The sequence below is a fragment of the Ursus arctos genome, unplaced genomic scaffold, assembly GCF_023065955.2.
Source record: "Ursus arctos isolate Adak ecotype North America unplaced genomic scaffold, UrsArc2.0 scaffold_8, whole genome shotgun sequence".
In the NCBI taxonomy this organism is placed as follows: Eukaryota; Metazoa; Chordata; class Mammalia; order Carnivora; family Ursidae; genus Ursus; species Ursus arctos.
The window spans coordinates 37,307,316-37,329,211 of NW_026623100.1; the positions used below are offsets into that span (position 1 = coordinate 37,307,316).

The 21,896-nt window shown below is 36.2% G+C and overlaps 1 protein-coding gene across 5 annotated transcripts in view; it reads right to left on the reverse strand.

The window, feature by feature from the left end:
- Nucleotides 1-21,896, reverse strand: part of EXOC6B (exocyst complex component 6B) — a 600,511-nt gene that overhangs the window by 533,036 nt on the left and 45,579 nt on the right. Inside the window, exon 3 of one of the 5 annotated variants that reach the window (XM_044392302.3) lies at nucleotides 14,930-14,981. The exons of the other annotated variants lie outside the window; for them this stretch is intronic. Within the exon in view, the coding sequence (XP_044248237.2) occupies nucleotides 14,930-14,981 (52 nt within the window). The remainder of the gene's footprint in view (nucleotides 1-14,929; nucleotides 14,982-21,896) is intronic. 5 annotated transcript variants of the gene reach the window in all.

Below are 21,896 nucleotides of genomic sequence, written 5' to 3' on the forward strand. Positions count from 1 at the left end.
TCCTCTATCTACAGCATCTTATATATGTATGACACGACTTTCCAAACTTGCAGTCACATGAACCACTTAACCAAACTCAGTATCAGCTTCTCCAGAATGATAACTAGCTAGCTTTGAGGCGACCCTCCCTCCAGAGCTCCCCAAAATGAAATGTCAGTAATCCTAAATATAATCTTGAAATTTGGTGAATATCACCCAGACATTTTAGTGAGATGTGGAGCAACAAACCAGAAAAGAAAGTTTATTCACATAAAATCCACTAATAATCCAAAACACTTTAATCAGTTCCTACCACTTTATAAATTTCTACTTCCTTTGTTCACTCCTTAGAGAAGGTGCTGACAGTTTATGACCTAATCCTAAGTACATGAATCATAAGTAACTGCTATTTGATAAGTGATCAAAATAAACACTAAGTACCTACCATGACTCATTTACTGTAGAAGGTGCTAGAAATAAGGAATTCATAACCTGTTCAGGAAACGAATGTGACCAACCAAACATTATGAGCTAATTGCTATAAAAGAAGTACAAAAAGTGTGAAATGTAAATAGAAAAGAAATGAGAGAAGTTCTAATAGGAACTGAGTCAGGAAAATATCACAGAAGAGATGCCATCACACCCGGACCTTGAAGAAATACTAGGAATTTACACAGTGGAGGGGAGGGGAGGGGAGGAGAGAGATGAAATTCTCTAAGAGTAACAGCCCAGTGTGGCTACATTAGTGGTTCTCAACCCTGGTTGGAAAGGGGCAGAGGCTTAGACACATAATTTTATAAACCATTTCACAGATGCTTCTGTGTTACAGCCAGGTTTGAGAAGCCTTGGTTGGAAAACCAGATTACTGGGGTCAGGAGATGGGGCCAAGGAAAGAAGAGAGCTAGAGGTGAGGCTAGGGCTAGACTGAAAAAGCCTTACAAAGTTAGGCCTTAAGAAGTTAGGCCTCCCAAGGCGCATTTGGCTGGCCCAGTCAGGGAACAAGCGACTCTTGATCTGAGGGTTGTGAGTTCAAGCCCCACTCTGAATGTTGAGATTACTTAAATAAAACTTTATTAAAAAAAAAAAAAAGCCTCCCGAAACTATTACAGAATTTCTGTGTGACCATTATTTCAGTAAAAGAAATCATATATTTCATCACATTTGAATTCTGGTCCCCACCGCCAAAAAAGAAGAATCTCTTTTTGTAAGCAAATAAGTTAAACAAGTTTTTTAAACAGCAGAATGGCATAAAAACTATCCTTTCCTGTGACGGGCAGAATAATTCCATCCCCCCTGGCCCCCGGCAAGATGCCCATGTGCTAATCCCTAGAACTTGTCAATATATTTATTAGGTTATATAGCGAAATGGAATTAAAGTTGCTGGTGGAAATAAAGTTGCTAATCAGCTGCGAGATAGGGCGATTAACCTGGATTACCCAGATGGATCCAATGTAATCATAAAGGGTTTTGAAAGTGGAAGAGGATGAAAGAAAAGAAAAAGATATGAGGGTGGAAACAGGGTCAGAGAGATGCTCGGCTGCTGGCTTTCCATATGGAGGAAGGAAGCCACAAGCCAAGGAATGGAGATGGCCTCCAAAAGCAGGGAAAGGCAAGGAAACAGATTACTCCCCTTGAGTGTACAAAAAGGAACACAGTCGTACTGACACCTCGATTTTAGCTCAGTAAGACTTGTCAGACTTTTGAATTATAAAACTATATAATAATAAATTTGTGTTGTTTTAAGCCAGTAAACTTCTGGTAATTTGTCACAGCAGCCATAGATAATTAATACACTTTCTTACTTAAAAATAGTTTTAAATTCATTATCTTATGTCCAGCTCAAAAGTACCTCTTCTTCAAAGAATTAATAACTATTTTTGCCTGCCCTTCCTTATAAATATATACACTTATCATATGATATCATAATTAAATGTTTATGTAATCCTCTTCCCGACTAGATAATGTGCTCTTGAAGAACATGGAGCATATTTTATTCATCTTTCTATCCTGAACACATATTAGGCACTAAATTTATTGTTTAACAAATGAATCTCTCTCCTCACCCTTATTTCTGTCCTTTCCTCCTGGCACCTGCTCAGAGTCCTAATCCCCAACCCCCTAAAAAATCTTCCATCCAATAAATCTTGATACCCGCAGTACACATAGGCCCTTTCCCTGGCACCACCCACATGCCACTCCACATAGTCACGATTTGGAAGAAGAGGTCTCCCAGGCTTCCTCACTGGTCTCTATTGGCACAGGAGACAGCTAGCTCAATTTTCAACCAGAGGCAATTTCACTTAGACCACAAGAGGAGAGCACCCATAAAAGAGGAGATGATTTACCAAGAGGGAATAAAGTTACTCTGCAAAGTAAACTTCCCAAAAGAGCATAATTAATTCTATGCAAATACACCTCAGGCTACAGTACTTCTCAGGAGGGGAGGTAAATAAATAGATAAACTTCTGAGAGGACTTCTAATCAAGGGAGGAGACTTTAGATAGAAGAAGCAGGAGGAGTGAAGTGGAGTCAAAGGGAAATCCCAAAACTGGGATCATGATGCCTGGGGCCAATGGTATCACTGACCACTCCATCATTTTCTTTGGACCATCCTTTCCCATACTAACCAAGTAGCATTAGTCTGATACTCTTAATCAGCAAGGGTGGGGTTCTGAAGGGGCAAAGGAAGGGCTATTTATAAAGTATGTTTCTTGCTATACTTCTCCCTGGTCCTAACCGAAATGTCTCTTTTTTCAGACTCCTCAGAAAAAGAAGATACTCTAGCTAGACATAAAGAACTTCTCACCATCTTTTAATCCAATGCGGGGGTGGGGGGGGCGGTTAACAAAAAGATAAGAGGTCTCTACACAGAAGAATACAAAAGGAGGGTAAGGATGAAATGGCCTAGAACTTGGATCTTTTATAAGAGAAGTGACTAAGCTGAAGGAGGATCAGAGGGAAAAGACTAAGTAAAAAAACACAAATTTAAGGACTCTCTCAAGCAATCAGTCCAATATAGCATCACTAGGAAAAAATATCATAAACTCAAAGCCACACCAAGTATAGCCAACAAAATTAAGGAGAAAAGTCACCAGATTTGGGTTAGAGAATGTAGCTTAAATCCAAACTTTCCAACTAAATTGTGTGATCTCAAGCAATTCACCTCACGGCTCTGGGCCTCAGTTGACTCTCTTATATGAAATGCAGAGGTTGAAATGAACTTCAAGGATACTAGAGTCCGCCCCTGCCTTTATTAAGTTTTAAATGTCTCTGGACAGTCCTTCTACCACTTTTTATGTATTAACTAATAAGGCCTCAAGTTGATGGCCTGAATTACCTCCCTGAATATTTGTACAGTCTAGCAAAATTAAGCCAGACCCCCTTCACCCTTCCTTTATGAGCTAAATAGATGGTAAGCAGATGGTGGGGATTTATTATACTAGTCTCTCTACTTTTGTGTATGTTTAAAATTTTCCACAAATGAAAAATTTATAACCTAGAAAACACTAGTAGAAATCTTAATATATTCAGTGTCTCAAAAAGAAAAAGAAAAACATACTTAATTGTAAGTAATATATTATTTCTATGTTGATTTTTAGTAATCTATTTTCCCATTTCGGTATTCAGTTAACCTACAACTGAATATTAATTTTACTAAAGAACAAACTGACTCAAATGCTAAATCAAAAAGAAAAAATTTACCACAAATTAGACCTATATATTTTCCAGAAATACTGAACTGGAACAAAATATCTGCCAAAACAATATTTCGTTTAATTTAAGTTCTAGATTAACTGAGTCTCCCACCATATACCTATCATACAGCTTCAACAATTAGTATATGGAGAATTTTGTTTCACCCCTAGCCCCACCCCCAAGAGAAAAAAATTAACCACTCACTAAAAAGAATGATACAACTAATTTCACTTCCCATATTTCTAATATTTTGTGAAGAGTTGTTTTCCTTGAAAAGAAAAACATCTGACATCATGGAGAAATTACTCAAACATGATTTTTCAATTTAAGAATCTGAGTATACTGCCAAAGAAGTTCCCATAAACCATGTTCTCCTTGTTTTATCTTTATATATTGATATAAATATAAACATATTTATATTTGTAAATATGTATAGATATAAATATAGATTTATATACAGATATATAGAGATATTTAAGAAATGTTTATAAACCAAACAATTAAATGAACAAGAACATCTCTAGAGACAGTAAAAGTAAATTTAGTCATTTTCTATCCCAAACATTTACTAGCTGTACGAGACAGACATAAAAGGCGAAAATTCATTTTGTGTAACTCTAGAGAGGAAAGAAAAATAATTATATCTGATTTTTACAATTCTTAGGCTTTCACAAACTCATATTAACCTTACCCAAATTTGAATTGAAAAAGTATATGAAAACTGAACACATTTTTTTAAAAAGTTAAACTTAGATCTGTAATATGTTGACTTAAAATAGCAACATGCTAGATACTATAATCACCAATCAAAATACACTACTTGGAGCTCCAAACTGCTAAGTACCTAAATACCACATATTTATGACATACCAAAGCAGGTTTTAACATTTAAGGAGAAAAAAAGTATATATACAGTGATCACAGAGCTTAGATTTTCTCACTTTGCCATTTTCACATATTTGATCTCAGGGGTTCCCATAAACCATAACAAATCCCAGTATTTCAGCAAATGCTAACTAAACAAAATAGTTCCCATCACACATACTTTTACATTTTAAATAGCGAACCACAAGAGACAGAGAACACCGGCCAAAGCAATGCCATCATACTCATGAAAACATGTAGATGAGGGGTCTATATCATGCACATGTACTTACAAAGTTCACTAACAGCCCAGTAACACAAAATCAACTGGGTAAACAAGAAAAAGCTGACAGTAATATGCGATAATAATAGCGATGGATTTATTGTCAGGTATGATTTTATGTGGTCATTTGGCCTAAAATTCAGTATTGTTTGAAAAATGTTCTAAATCAAAGTTTAAAATTGTATTTTAATTTCAAAATGTGTGCAAAAGAAACTGCATTTTTGAAATGTTTATGAAAACAATAAAATTTTCTTTTTGAAGAAATGGGACAGGCAAAACAAAACACCTTATTTCTAACACAAAGCAAGATAATTATTGTTTAGGGTTCATAATAATACAATATTACACAGACATTAAAAATTATGAATACTGCCAGGGCCTGGCTGGTGCAGTCGATTGAGCATCCAACTCTTGGTTTCGGCTGAGGTCGTGATCTCGGGGTCATGGGATCGAGCCCCACGTCAGGCTTCATGCTCAGCATGGAGTCTGCTTGAGACTCTTTTCCTCTTCCTGTGCCCCTCCCCACCCCAATTCTCTCATTCTCTCTCAAATAAATCTTAAAAAAAAATATGAATACAGCCAAAATAAGAATATGGAAAGATTTTATTAAATTAACCAATTAAAATTTATCATTTTATTTTTTAGTATGTGTAAAGAATAAAATATATAGTTTTTATTGATCACTCATAACACCCAGGCATTTTTCTAAGTACTGTACATGTAATAATCCATTTAATTTTTATAACAACTTAATGGGATAGGCACATTATTATCACTCATTTAAATGATGAGTAACCAGAGGCAAACATAAGCTAATTCAACCAAGATGACTGAGCCAGTAACTAATAAAGCTAGGATTCAAATCCAAGCAGTAGGACTCCAGAAAGACATACCATTCTCCTTGTCATAAAATATCAAAATACCTGATGGTAAATTTATAAAATTTTAAAGTTGTTAAGTTCTAATTTAATTTAAATTTTTTATACTACTTGGAAGTTAATTTCACAATAATCAATGAATAGTAGTAATAATAGTAAACATTTAGTACAAGCACTGACTACAAGATAGGTCATTTCTTACAAGAATCTCATAAGATAAATGCTCTCATTAGCCCCATTCTACAGATGAGGAAAGTAAGGCACAGAAAGGGAAAGTAACTCACCCAAAATCACACAGTCAATAGGTAACAGAGCCAGAAACTGAATCCAAGTAGTCTAACTCCAGAGTCTGGGATTGGGCTCTTAACCACTACACTATACTAAAATCTAGGTAATAAAGAGAAATGAAACGAAATGATTTCCACTATACCTTTTATAAACTCTATGGTACTAAACAGAACTGGATCTAAAGTCAAAGTAATATATGCTCTATCGATGATGTTAAATAAGAATTTTACCAACTACTTAAAGGAACAAATAATAGCCTCTTCCTTCTCATTCTCCACTATGGTGACTACAAATTACTTGTTTTTCAGAAGTTGATAAAGAAACATAAAATGCATTAAAACATTCAGGAACAAACTATCAAGATAGGTTTTTGGGCTGTGATAGGTATAGAAGTTCAGTTCAGGTATATGCCTCAAATTAGGAAGCTCCTTTTCTCTGTAGAAAATGATGCTTAAGAAATAAACCCTGTGAAGAATGGCAGTTTCTACTGAGGTACAGAAAGAAAATTAGCATCTTTACTATCAATATCTTAATCTCACCCTTTTAAATTTCTATTTTCCTGTGAATGTTTTGTAATATATATAATATTTTAGTACTTGCAATAATTTATAAATAAATACACTTAAAGAGGTGCGTGTGCTCATAGTTTACTGATAGGCATACATAGACAAAAAATAGACAACTAGCAAAAAAAAAAAGAAAAAACAATTTACATCACTAAAAAGATGGTTTGACTTTTATTTTAAAGGTTTCCTTTTACACCCTAAAGTTTCAGAATGTTTTGTATTTAACTGGTCACCAGATGATTCCTAAAGCACTATGCTGACCGTTTTCTACCTTGCAATAGGCTCTTTTCAGAAACTTTTCATAAAGCTTAAACGAAGGACAAATAACAGTTGTCATCTCAGGTCCCTTCTATATCATGAATCTAAAGATGTGTCTGGGGAAGTGTTTTGAGGCTCACCAAGATTAAATAATCTTATCAGAACTATGATGAAACTTGAGGGTAGAGCTAATAACTTTCCATCCCAGAACTATTAGAATTTTGATTTGTCCATCTTAGATAAAACATTTTCTAACGTCTCTAACATAAGATTAAAGAAATTTGCCATCTTAAAAAATCATTTCAGTTTCCGGATAAAATGTAGACATTGTTAGCAAAAGTGTTAATTCACACTGTCTTTTCTGGAGGCAATCTGGCAATATTTATCAAAATTTTAAATGTATATTTCCTTTGACCTAGAACTACCATTTTTTGGAATTCACAAATAAAATGATTAGACATATATACAAAGATACAGTATAAGAACTTGTGACTGCTAGAAAATTGGAGACAATCTATGTATTTATCACTATCAGTGGTTTAATAAATTGTGTAATCTATATAACGGAATACTAATTGTGATATGTATCTGTGTCTATTGTGTATTGCTGAATTCTAGAAGTAGGTTCCAAATATCAAATACAAAACATCAAATATAAATGAAACCATCTTTTAATGAGATTATAAATTTATATGAATGCATACAAAAACATCTGGAATCAAGTTTACAAAAAATGGTTTACTGTATTGACAATGGGATTTTAAGTAATGTTTACTTTCATCTTTAAGCTTTCTTTATGTTTTGAATTTTTTACCCTATACATCTATTATTTCCAAAATCAAGAAAACTAATACCTTCTCATCTTGGAAAAAAGAGAATTCTAAGACTCTAACAGTTTTCTCAAAGACCTGAACCTATAAATATAAAGAATAAGATAATCTTATATTAGGGCAGTGGTCCTCAAAGTGTGGTACCTGAACCAGCAGCATCAAGTGTCACCTGAAATTAGCTGGAAAAGCAAATTCTCAGCTCCCACTCCAGACCTACAGAATTAGAAACTCTGGGGATGGAGCCCACAGTCTATATTAATAGAGTCACCCAGGTGACTCTGATCAATGCTCCAGTTTGAGAATCATTAAGATGAACTCAAAACCTAGTGACCTGAAAGACCAATTTAAACTCCTCTTGGGGGCACCTGGGTGGCTCAGTCGGTTAAGTGTCTGCCTTCGCCTTGGGTAATGATCCCGGGTTCCTGGGATCAAGCCCCACATTGGGCTCCCTGCTCAGTGGGGAGTCTGCTTCTCCCTCTCCCTCTGCCTCTGCCCCCCACTTGTGCTCTCTCTCTCTAAAATAAATAAATAAAATCTTCAAAAATTTTTTAAAAAATAAAATAAACTCCTCTTGGTATTATATGTATGCCACATAAATCCAAACAAGTGTAGGTGATGTCCCTACCAGGAGAGCCTGCTTGCTGATAAACTTCGGGGATACCGACCTCAAAAAATATTTGAAATATCAGAAGTAAAACTGTGACTAATCTTGATGCAAAAGAAACAAATAACAAGATTCCCAAACCCAACTTTAGAAACAAAAGCACCAGACGGTGAATACTATCAAAAGCCTGGTGCTACTCAGGGCAACCTTCTGGAAACTCTGAGAAATAACAAATGAACTTGGAATCCCAGCTGACCACATACTGATAGAATCACAACTGAGTAATACCCAAACTTCTGGCAAAGATGTGAGGTTTATTCAACATACAATGGAGCTATTAACTGGATCCAAGCATTAGGTCATCTCAACATGGTAGGAACATCCACATGGAGGCTTCAGAGTTGCTAAACTGTGAACAAACACATCAAAAATAAAAATCCAAAACACTTTCAGAACAAATCCCCTTAAGAGCTCATTTCCCCAAGAGAAAAAAAAAAAAAAAAACACCATTGGTATTAAGGAAAATGTGGGAGAAATATTAAATACAGGAAACGGGATAAATATATCCAATAAATATATGGACTTAAAATTATTGCATCTATAAATACAACTTTAAAAGGAGTTCTCATTTACAGTTTTGTAGGGTCTACACTTGCTCATATAGTATCTTTCCCCTCTTAAAGATACCTTCCTGTCATCTGCTGGAAAATTGCCCCTAACGAATTTATAAATCTACCTTATTGATGCTATAAATGGCACCACCTTAAATACGGCCCAGCTACTCACTATACAACCTGCACAACTGTGCAAAGCAACCATACGGAAGAATTAACCTAATTTAGAACCTACCTGAACCTCCATAGTGAATTAGAAGTCTTTGAGACGTCAGACTATATAAAGTTCACAGAGGTTAGGCTGACAGGAGCCTCCCAGCTATGTACATAACTTACGACCTCTCTTTCCAAGTAATTAATGATAAAGCTGTATCTAGCTCTGGGGCTCCAACTTCAAGTAGATGAAGAATAGCAGGTTGTTCTCTAACCCTTGGCTTTCTATCAAACAGGATGAAGCTGGTTTGACTCTGAATTCTAATATATAGGAAAATAAAACTAGTTTGAGAATTTAGCTGGGCTCATTCTCTTCATTTGCTTGAGTCAGTTTTTCAGTTACTTGTTTTCAAAAGGTTTGGCTTTTGTCTGTTTTAACTCTGAGAACAAGAACACTATAATACGCGGGGGTCTGATGCAGCCCATCCTAGAGCCACGAAGAAATGAGTAGTGTGATGACTAGCAAATAAGTATTCTAGTGACAACATACTGATTTGAATGAAAGATTCTTTAAAGTTTGTATTTGATGAACAGAACCCAATAATGTAAAATGGTAGCACCAGAAATAAATGTGCTCAGGGATACAGCAACCTAGACTTGCAGTCCTTCTTCACTTCTGGACCAGATAAATGATCATTTCTCCTTCATTTAACTTGTAAAAAGAGCTGTTCTAAAAAATAAAAAAATAATAATTAAAATAATAATTAAAAAAAATAAAGGCACTATTCTAGAGGCAATCTCCATGCATGATCGCCTCTAGTAGACTAGGAAACTTAGGAAAACAAGGAGGATTGAGGAATTCCAAAATCTTTCTAGTAACTTTTTGTAATGAAATGAAACCTTTATTTTTTTCTTTAAAGATTTTATTTATTCGACAGAGATAGAGACAGCCAGCGAGAGAGGGAACACAAGCAGGGGGAGTGGGAGAGGAAGAACAAGGTCATAGCGGAGGAGCCTGATGTGGGGCTCAATCCCAGAACGCCAGGATCACGCCCTGGGCCGAAGGCAGACGCTTAACGACTGTGCCACCCAGGCACCCCTGAAATGAAACCTTTAGAACTCTGCTTCAAGTAACTTGAAATTTTCTCTCTGCTTCTCCTATCAACAAACCGTTGTAAATTAGAACTGATTCTAAATTACATGGGACTTGTCCTCCTAGTCTGTCGGAGACTGCCAGGAGCCAAAAATAAAACTCCTGACCAACTTCGTGTAGTGACATGGAAAATAAAACCACAAAAGAACACCTGAGTTTTTGACGTTGTGGAGGGGTTTTGGTTTTTTGTTTTGGTTCTTTATTTTGGGTTTTTTTTGGTTTGTTTGGGTTTTTTTTAGAATTAATTTCTTATAAGCTTCTGGCTTTTTAAAATAAGTCTGGTTAACAAGGGCAAATTCTGGGTCATGCCATCCAAAATTGGTAAGTAAGACGATGACAGTTTATAGCTGGTACACCTTTGGGAGATTGTTTCCCCAGCTTTTGATACTGCCAGAACTTTGTATATTGAGAAGAGGCTACTTTCTAAGTTCTGGTCACAGGCTCCCATAATACATAACTGATTTAAAAGTTCAAGCTCATAAAGCCCTGGGAAAGATTTTCTTCCTCCAAAATTACTCAAGAGCCACTTTGCCAAATTATCTACTTCACACGAATGGTCTTTTTTGATCCGAGAGAAGAGTCTGAGTCATTATCTTAAAGGACAACATTTTGCTCGTCCTCAAAAAAAAAAAAGGATAACCTTCTTAAATAATCCATTACAATTACATGATAGCACCCACAATAAATGTAAGCTTGGGCTATCCCAGTCAACATCAGCCATAGAGCTGGCACACTTGAGGCATAGCTATTCTAACACTGATCATAAGAAAGAATTAGAAAGAATTATCAATTGCATGAGACTTTTCTTGACCCTTACTCAGCTTAAGACTCTGGGTAAAAATTGTATAAGCTTAGGGGTGCCTGAGTGGCCCAGTCAGTTAAGCATCCAACTCTTGGTTTCAGTTCAGTCATGATCTCGGAGTCCTAAGATCAAGCCCCATGTGGGGCTCTGCAATCAGCACAGAATCTGCTTGAGACTCTTTCTCCCTCTCCCTTTGCCCCTCCCCCATGCACACACTCTCTTTAAATATATAAATCTTAACAACAACAAAAAAAACTGTATAAGCTTAAAAAAAAAAAAAGGTTTTTCCTGCTACTTAGAGCCTATTCCTTAAATTTGGCATAGAAGTTGGGAACCGTCTGCAGTTTTCTGAAAGATCAGATGATCGTTTTCAGTGAGACAAACAAGGATTTTTGTTGTTGTTCTTTAGTCTTCTACCCTATAGATTTGATAACTATTCGGTTGAGCTGAATGTATGCCCTTCTTCCCCTCCTTTTTCCCTCCCTCCCACCATCCCCACACAGAATGGAAAGAAAAGCTACATATCCTAGATGCTGATTACATGGTTTTAGGTATGACCTTCGAAAACTGGTCTTGCTGCCTAATTACTGCCAAAATGAATAATTTCAAACCAACTACAGATAGTCCTTGATTCATTCACTCATTGAGTAAGTTCCTGGGAGCCTATGTATGAAGCAAAAATCTCTAAGTCAAAGCAAAACCTCCCAGAAGTAATATGGTAACACTGTAGTGTTTATGGATGAAATGATATGTTTAGAACACACTTCAAAATTAGCCAAGGTAGGCATGGTGGGAAATGGGTATGCAGTTAGAGAATCAGATGAAACAAGATTTGTTATGTGTTTGTAACTGCTAAGACTATAAGAAGGGTATATGGGCATTTATTATACTGTTTTCTCAACTTCCATGTTTTAAATTTTCCACAGAAACTAACTTGGAAAGAAAAAAGAATGGGATGAGAATTAGTTGTACTTACCACAAGTTTAAATTTACAAAGCTTATTCTCAGCAGTCCCATATTTAAGAATCTATCCTACAGAAATACCAGTATCAATATGTAAAGAAACATTTATCAGAATACAGAATTGTTTATAAGAACAATGTGGGAAGGGAAAAGAAAACCATCTAAATGTTCATCAACAGAGAAGCATGTAATTCCATATAATAGAATACTCCAAAGTCATTAAAAAGAATAAAATAGAGCTAGAAGTTCCAACTGACAAAGATATGACACACTTATATATTGTTAAGTAGAAAAAAACCAGATGTGTATCAAAATGTATATGATAATACCTATTTAAAAAGAAAACTTGGGGGACGCCTGGGTGGCTCTGTTGGTTAAGCATCTGCCTTTGGCTCAGGTCATGATCCCAGGGTCCTGGGATCGAGGCCCACATCGGGCTCCTTCCTCAGCAGGGAGCCTGCTTCTCCCTCTGCCAGCCTCTCCCCTTACTTGTGCGCGCTCTCTCTCTCTCTCTCTCTCTCTCATCATTCTGACAAATAAATAAATAAATTTGTTTTAAAAAAGAAAAAGAAAATTTGTGGTGCCTGGGTAGCTCAGTTGGTGAAGTGTCCAACTCTTGATTTCAGCTCAGGTCATGATCTCAGGGTCATGAAATCGAGCCCCGTGCAGGGCTCTGTGCTGGCCCTGGAGCCTGCTTAAGATTCTTTCTCTCCTTCTCCCTCTCCCTCTGCCCCTTCCCCCTTCTCTTCTGTGTGTGTGTGTGTGTGTGTGTGTGTGTGTCAAAAATAAATAAATAGAGTTAAAAGAAAAAGAAAACTGTAAGACTGTACATGTACATGAGAATGTGAGGGGTGCCTGGGTGGCTCAGTCAGTTAATTGTCTGCCTTCAGCTCAAGTCATGATCCCAGGGTCCTGGGACTGAGCCCCATATCAGGCTCCCTGCTCTGCAGGAGCCTGCTTCTCCCTCTCCCTCTGCCTGCTGCTCCCGCTGCTTGTGCTCTCTCTGTAAAATTAATTAATTAATTAGTTAGTTAGTTAATTAATTAATTAATTAATTTTTTAAAAGAATGTATGTATATAAACATGCTTATATAAGCATAGAAAAAAGTCTAGAAAATTATACATCAAACTGTTAATAATGCTTTGAAGAGGTGAGTTTAGGGCAGGGAAGAAAAGGAATGATACTCATATACTTTTAAATTGGTTTTTTTTTTTACAATAAACTTATAAAACATTGAAGTAATTAAAAGCCATTATAGTTTAAAAATAAAGTACCTGGTACATAAAAGTTACTTAATTAACAAAAGGAAATGTTAAATGAATTGGCTAGGAATTGTCACAGGCTCACAGGTATGACATTAAGTAATTTCACATAAAATGGAAAATAATAAAGTTTAAAGGCAAATCATGTAAACCAATATACTTGTTACAAAATATGAAAGAAAAAGAAGACATACAAACAGGGGCACATGTATGAATGAGTCCGCAAGACTGCGGCTACGGGAGGCTCACGCACAGAGAGAACTGCAGCAGATCAGGTGAGAAACAACGGGCTGTGTACAAGTGAGGGGAGAGAGAGACTGAGAAAAAAAATGTGGGAGGAAATTGAGGAGAAAGGGAGAGAGCCACATAAATGGGAGAAGCCCTCGCACTGTACAAAGAGTACTGAAAAATGGGGGATGGGAGATGGGACAGGACAGTTAGCGGCTATGGAAAATCCTCGGAGTTTTCCTTCATTAAAAAAAAAATCTAGTAACTATCTACTACTTACGGTATACTGACTTCAACCTAGAGTGTAACAACAAGCCAGCATGAGGAACTCTGGCTTCCAGGCTTCCACGCCATTGTGATGAGACAACCATGTGCGTTTATCTTCCTCCCTCCTGAGACCCCATTAAAGGGAAAGGTACAAACCTGTTACTCCAGGAACAAAAAAAGAGTCTGTGGCTAACAAGAAACAGCAACAAATTTCTGGAATGCAAAAGCTGATAAACAGCAGTAAGGATGAAGTAGAGTAGTACAAAAAACAGCCTTGAGTATTTGCCAAAGGAATGAAATCCAAAAAGGAGTCGGAGTACCAGCCATAAACCATGGAGAAGGTCAGGATTCAGAATGCCAAGAATAGCAGAAGCACTCAAAACAAACAGATTAATTGAAAGACTGAATACATAACAGTCAAACCCTTACACATTCACCCCATAAATGGATATTCCAGCAGCCAAATACTTAACCCTAGGCAAGGTATCAAGGGACTTTTCTCTGGAGAAATTATGTAGCCTGAGAATATACTAAAAACCATGGAATTGTACATTTTAAGTGGGTGAATTTTATGGTATCTGAATTATATCTCAATAAAGCTGTTTTGAAAAAAGAAAAAGCACTAATTTTCTTTTTCTTTCACAGTGGGAAATCAATTAATATTGTCTAAAATTGTGAGTTTTTTTATTTTTTTTAAGGATTTTATTTATTTATTTGAGAGAGAGAGCAAGAAAGAGAGAGAGGTGCAGCAGGAGGAAGGGCAGAAACAGACCCCCCCACGTGATGTGCACGTGGCCACAGTTCTTTTTTTTTTTTTTTTAAAGATTTTATTTATTTATTTATTTGACAGAGAGAGAGGCAGCGAGAGAGGGAACACAAGCAGGGAGAGTGGGAGAGGGAGAAGCAGGCTTCCCGCTGAGCAGGGAGCCCAACGTGGGACTCAATCCTGGGACTCCGAGATCATGACCTGAGCCAAAGACACTTAACTGACTGAACCACCCAGGCACCACCAAAGGTGAGTTTTTTAAATTACAAAGACAGAAACTGACTTTTTACCTTCTTAAGAGAGATTAAAAAATGAACATCATTTCTGATTTAAAAAAAAAAATTACCTGAAATTCAGTAATTTCATAAGCTGCATTCGAGTTTCCTCTTCAAGTAGGATTACATTTAATACTTTTTTTAGAAATAGCATTACAGTATATCCAATTTTTTATGAAAATTATTTTCTTCTACTCACCCTTCTGTTTGTATATTTATGTGAAGTGATGTTGATCTGGGACGATGATTACCTAAAGTTAATGACAGTTAGTTCTCAGAAACAGATTTTTGCCTGTTTGTATTTGTGTCACCTTTATACTCTTCTATACTGCTTGATGTTATTCTTACTAATAAATATACACCATATTTACAAAAAGAAAAATAATTTGAAAATTTAAAAAATGGAACTTTCTCATCCTGGAAGATGGAGCAAACATAGTTTTTCCTATTCCTCCCACTAAGCATAACTAAAAACTCCAGAAATTATACAGAAAACAAACATTAAAGAATCTGAAAGATGGAAAGGAAAAGACAGACTGGCTTGGAACCTCAGGGCCAAAGGAACAACAGTGGTAAGTTTCCTGGGTTTTCTTTTTGGCCTCCTATCCCAGACTTCAAACTAAATAGACTGGCAATCCAGAAACACGAACAGGTACAAACAAAACAAATCCCAACAAAAGCCTGCTCTCCCTAGCCAAAAGGGGTAGCCTACCAAGACAGAAAACATTCACGCAGTCACTGTTCCATTCCAGACAAACACCACAGAAAAGAACTGTGGGGGCGCCTGGGTGGCTCAGTTGTTAAGTGTCTGCCTTCGGCTCAGGTCACGATCCCAGCATTCTGGGAGAAGCCTGCTTCTCCCCCTGCTTGTGTTCCCTCTCTTGCTGCCTCTCTCTCTGTCAAATAAATAAATAAAATCTTTAAAAAAAAAAAAAAAAAAGAACTGTGGCCACGTGCACACCAACACAAACAGAGAGGGAGTCTAGACTTGCACCTTCACGAGGTGATAACAAAGCACCCAACAACCCAGTCAGGGTGTCAGAGAAGGCCAAGAAGGGAGCTGGGACTTTCTTCACAACCAGATACTACAACCCCCTCTCCCACACCATGGTGTTAGCACAGACCATGTATGGAGCCTGAACTCCCATCTCCAGCAATAATTAGGAGCCCCTCTCACGTGTCAACAGAGGCCAAGTGGGAAACATGGGCATCCACCTCTACCTAGCAGTAGTGAAGCAGTAATCCACACCTTCTCCTGCCAGAGTAGTGTCAAAGAAAACCAGATAAAAGAGTAGGTTTAAATGAGAGCCAGTCTCATAACATAATATGAAAATATACAAGTTTCAATTAAAAATCATTCTTCATACCAAGAACCAGGAAGTTGTCAAACTAATGAAAAAAGACAATCATTAGATGCCAAAACTGAGTTGACATGATGTTAGAATTCTCTGATGAAGATTTGAAAGCACTCATGATAAAAATGTTTCAACAAACAATTATGAACATGCTTGAAACAAAAGGATTGAAAGCTTCAGAAAAAGAAAAAAAAAGAGGAAAATATAACCAAATGTAGAGTTTAGAACTGAAAAATACAAAAACAAATATAAAAACTCAGTGGACAGGCTCAAGAGCAGAATGAAAGGAACAGAGTAAAGAATTAGTGAATCAAAACACAGAACAATAGAAATTACATTATCTGAACATGTGGGGGGGGGGAACTGGAAGAAATAAACAGATCCTCAGGGGCTGTTGGACTGTAACAAAAGACCCAACATTTTTGTCACCAGAGTCCCAGAAGGAGAATAGAAAGAAAGTGGGGTGAGAAAGTACTTGAAGAAATAATGGATAAAAACCCCAAGCTGGTAAGGGACATATACCAACAGACTCAAGAAGCTCAGTGAATCCCTAACAGAATAAACCCAAAGAAATCCACACCAAAACACATAGTAATTAAACTCCTGAAAACTAAAGACAAAGAAAAAATACTGTAAGTAGCCATAGAAAAATGACACCTTTACTATGGAGAACAAACAACTTGAATGACAGCAAATTCTCATGAGAAACCATGGAGGCCAGAAAAAAGTCGCACAACGCTTGCTGAAATAAAAGAATTGTCAAACCAGAATCCCACACCCAGCAGAAATATCCTCAAGACATGTTCATGTGAAGGAAAACTGAGCCATTCTCATGTAAAGACAATTTGTTGCCTGCAGGCCTACTACAAAGGAATGTCTACAGGAAGTGCTCTAAACAGAAAGGAAATGATCAAAAAAAAAAAATCTTGGAACATCAGAAAGGAAAAAACAACACAGCTAGCAAAAATATGGATAAATACAATAGGCTTTACTTCTGTTAAGTTTTCTAAATTAGATTTGCTGCTTGAAGCAAAAATTAAAACACTGATGTGGTTCTACATGCTTGTAGAGGAAATATTTAAGAGAATTATATTATAAATAAAGAAGAATAAAGGGACATAAAGGGAGGTAAGATTTCTACACTTCACTTAAACTGGTAACACGAAGTCACTAGTAAACTATGATAAGTTATATATAAATAACGTTAACACCTAGAGAAGCCACCAAAAAAGCTATACAAAAAGGTACCCCCAAAAACACTATTTATAAATCAAAATGGAATTCTATAAAAATATTCAAGTAACTCAAAGGAAGGCATGAAAAACAGAGAAACAAAAAAGGAGAGAATAAACAGAAAACAACAAATAAAACAGTAGTTAAGCCTTACCATATCAATTATACATAAAATGTAAATGTTCTAAATACACCAGGCAGAAACTGAAAGAGTGAATTAAAAAACACGATACAACTATATGCTATCAATATGAAAATCACTTCAAATATAATGACAGAGGCCAGTTAAAAATAAAAGGATGAAAAATAATATATCATCCAAACATTAATTTTAACTCTATTATATCAGATAAAGTAGACTTCATAGCAAAGAAGGTCATTATATAATGAAATGCTCAATCCAGTAAGAATGGGGTGCCTGGATGGCTCAGTCAGTTAAGTGTCTGACTCTTGATCTCAGCTCAGGTCACGGTCTTAGGGTCCTGGAATTGAGCCCCATTCTGGGCTTCAAGCTCAGCATGGTGTCTGCTTGTCCCTCTCCCTCTGTTCCTCCCCCACCGTTCACTTGCACACACATGCTCTGTGTGTGTCTCTCTCTCAAATAAATAAATAAATAAAATCTTAAAAAAAAGAAAAGAAATGCTCAATCTACTAAGAAGATATAGCACTCTAAATGTGTAAGTATCAAACAACAGAGCTGCTAAACATGTGAGAGAAAAAACGACAGATCTCAAAGGAGAAATAGACAATTCCACAATTATACTTAAGAGACTTCAACATCCCTCTCAACAACTGACAGAAATAGACAAAAAAAATCAGCAAGGATACAGAACATAACAACACAACCAACCAATGTGATCTACTGAATGTTTGTAAAACACTCTATCCAACAGGGTGGAATGCACATTCTCTTAAAGTGTGCACAGAATATATACCAAGAAAGACCATACTATGGGCCATAAAACAAACCCAACAAATTCAAAAGAACTGAAATCAAACATAATATGTTCTCCAACCAAAATGGAATCAATCTAGAAATCAATAATAACAGGATAACAGGATATACCCTTGGAAAGTAAACAACACACTTCTAAATAATTCATGGGTCAAACAGGAAGTCTAAAGAGAAATCAAAAAATACACTAAGCTGAATGAAAATGAAAATACAACATACCAAAATTTATGGGACACAGGTAAACTAATGCTGAGAGGGAACTTACAGCTTTAAATGCATACATTAGAGATTACTCACATCAGTAATCTAAGCTCCTATGCCTCAAGAACCTAACGAGTAAAAATAAATTTAAATGACAAGCAGCAGGAAGGAAATAATAAAGATAAGGACAGAATATCAATAAAATTAAAAACAGAAAAATAGCAAAAAAAAAATCAATGAAAAAATCTGGTTCTTTGAAAAGATAAATAAAATTGACAAATATGTCACAAAGAAAAAAAGAGAAGATACAAATTACCAATATAAGGAATGAAACCAGAGATATCACCACACACCTTGCAGCATCAGAAAGATAATGAAAAAGAACTCTTTTAACATAAATTTAACAACTTAGATAAAATAAACAATTCCTAGAAAATCACAAACTATCACAATTCACTCAATACAAAATAGTAATTTATATAGCCCTAGAACTATAAAGAAAAATGAATTTGTAATTTAAAAATATCCCAAAAAAGGAATCTTTAGACCTAGATGGTTTCACTGGAGAATTCTACAAATTGTTTAAAGCAGAATTAACATCAATTCTAAAATCTCTTCCAGAAAATAGAAGAGGGAGGAAACACTTCCCAAATAATTTTAGGAAGCTAGTATTGCCCTATCATCAAAACCAGAAGACAGTAAGTAAGTATATAAATAAATAAATAAAACTACAGACCAATAGCCCTCATAAACACAAAAATCCCTAAGAAATACAGTCCCCACCTTACGATGGTTTGACTTACAATTTTTCAGCTTTACTCAATACTGCAAAACAATACGCATTCAGTAGAAACCATACTTCAGATTTTGAATTTTGATCTTTTCCCAGGCAAGTGATATGCAGTACAACACTCATTTATGGATGCTGGGCAGAAACAGTGAGTTGCAGCTCCGGTCAGCCATGCAATCATGAGTATAAACAACCAATACATTTACGACCACTCTGAACCCACACAACCATTCTGTTTCTCACGTTCAGTACAGTATTCAACAAATTACATGAGAAATTCAACACTTTATTATAAAACAGAATTAGATGACATTGCCCAACTGTAAGCTAATGTTAAGTTTCCTGAGCATATTTAAGGCAGGTTAGCCCTAAGCTATGACATTAGGTAGGTTAAGTGTATTTTAAATGCATTTTCAACTTTTGGTATTTTCCTGGGACATAACCCCATCATAAGTCAAGAAAGATCTGTACCGGCAAACAAAACTCAGCAGTACATAAAAAGAAATATACATGGGGTGTCTGGGTGGCTCAATCGGTTAAGGGTCTGCCTTCAGCTCGGGGCATGATCCCAGGGTCCTGGGATGGAGCCCCACATCAGTCTCCGTGTTCAGCAGGGAGCCTGCCTCCCCTCTCCCGCTGACCTTCCCCTGTTTGTGCTCTCTCTTTCTCTCTCAAATAAATAAAATCTTAAAAAGAAAAGAAGAGGAAAGAAAGAAAGAGAAAGAAAGAAAGAAAGAAAGAAAGAAAGAAGGAAGGAAAGAAAGAGAAAGAAAGAAAGAAAGAAAGGGAAAGAAAGAAAGAAAGAAAGAAAGAAAGAAAGAAAGAAAGAAAGAAAGAAAAGAAAAAGAAAGAAAGAAAGAAAGAAAGAAAGAAAGAAAGAAAGAAAGAAAGAAAGAAAGAAAGAAAGAAAGAAAAAGAAATATACACAATGACTAAGTTAGGTTTATTTCAGGGAAGCAGGCTCATTCAATATTCAATGAGTCAATATAATCCAGCAGGGTAAAGACGAAAAATCACATGAATATATAATCAATGCAGTAAAAGCACTGCACAAAATTCAACATTCTTTTATGACAAAATTCTCAGAAAATAGGAATAGAAGGGAACTTTCTCAACTTCAAAAAAAGCATCTGCAAAAACCTTAAAATGCCATATTTACTGGGAGAAAACCTGAATGCTTTCTAAGATAAGGAAAAAGGCAAAGATGTCCACTTTCACCAGTCTTATTCAACATAGTTCTAGAAGTTCTAGCCAGTGAAAGAAAATGAAAGAAAAGGCATACAGATCAAAAAAGAAGAACTAAAACAACCCCTATTTGTAGATGGCACTATTATCTACATAGAAAACTCCAAGGAATCTACTCCTATACCAGTGAGTTCAGCAGTCACAAAGAGATAAGATAAACATACAAAAGAATAATTATATGTCTATATACTAGCAATGAACACAACACCAAAATTTTAAATATAATACCATTTACAATCACTTTTCTAACAAAACACATATTCACTTTGTATGTTAACCACTACATAATGCTGATGAGAAGAAGCCTAAAGAGAGCTAAATACATTGAGAGACATTCCATCCTTGTGGACTGAAAGACTCATGAAGTAAAGATGTCAATTCTCTATAAAGGGATGTAGAGGCTTAATCTAATTCCTATCAAAATCTCAGCAAGATATTTTTGTAGATATAGACAAGAGTATTCTAAATTTTACATGGAAAAACAAAGGAACTAAATTAGCTAAAACTTTTGAAAAAGAAGATTAAAGTGGGAGGAATTAGTCTACCCAATGTCAAGACAGTAATCAAGACTGATATTAGCAGAAGGACAGACCCATAGATCAACATGAAAGAGAGAATCTAGAAATAGACCCACACCAATAATGCCCAAGAAAATTGTTGTTGTTGTGGCTGTTGTTGTTGTTGTTGTTGTTGTTGTTGTTTTAGAGAGAAAGAGAGCAAGCATGAGTGGGGGGGAAAGGAGGGAGAGGGAGACAGAGAATCTTAAGCAGGCTCCATGCCCAGAGCAGAGCCCAATCCAGGACTCAATGCAGGGTTCAATCTCACGACCTTGAGATCATGACCTGAGCTGAAATCAAGAGTGGGATGCTTAGGGGCACCTGGGTGGTGCAGTCAGTTAAGTGGCAGACTTGATTTCAACTCAGGTCATGATCTCATGGGTCGTGATATCAAGCGCCACGTTGGGCTCTGAGCTCAGCACAGAGTCCGCTTGGGATTCTCTCTCCCTCTCCCACCATCCCTCCCACTCATGCTCTCTCTCTCTCTAAAAATAGGTAAATCTAGAAAAAAAGAAAAAAAGAGTCAGATGCTTAACCTACTGAGCCACCCAGGTACCCCCCACAAGAAATTCTGACAAAGGTGCAAAAGCTGCTCGGTAGGGGAAAAACAACCTTTTCAATAAATGGTACTAGAGCAATTGGACATCCATAGGCAAAAACAAAAACAAAATCTTTGAAGTAAGTCTCACCCCTTATACAAAAATTACAAAATTACAAAAATTAACTCAAAATAGATCATAGATATTACATTTTAGCAAAACTATAAAACTTTTAGAGAAAGAAAAACAGAAGACAATCTTCAAGATCTAGGGCCAGGCAAAGAGTTGTTA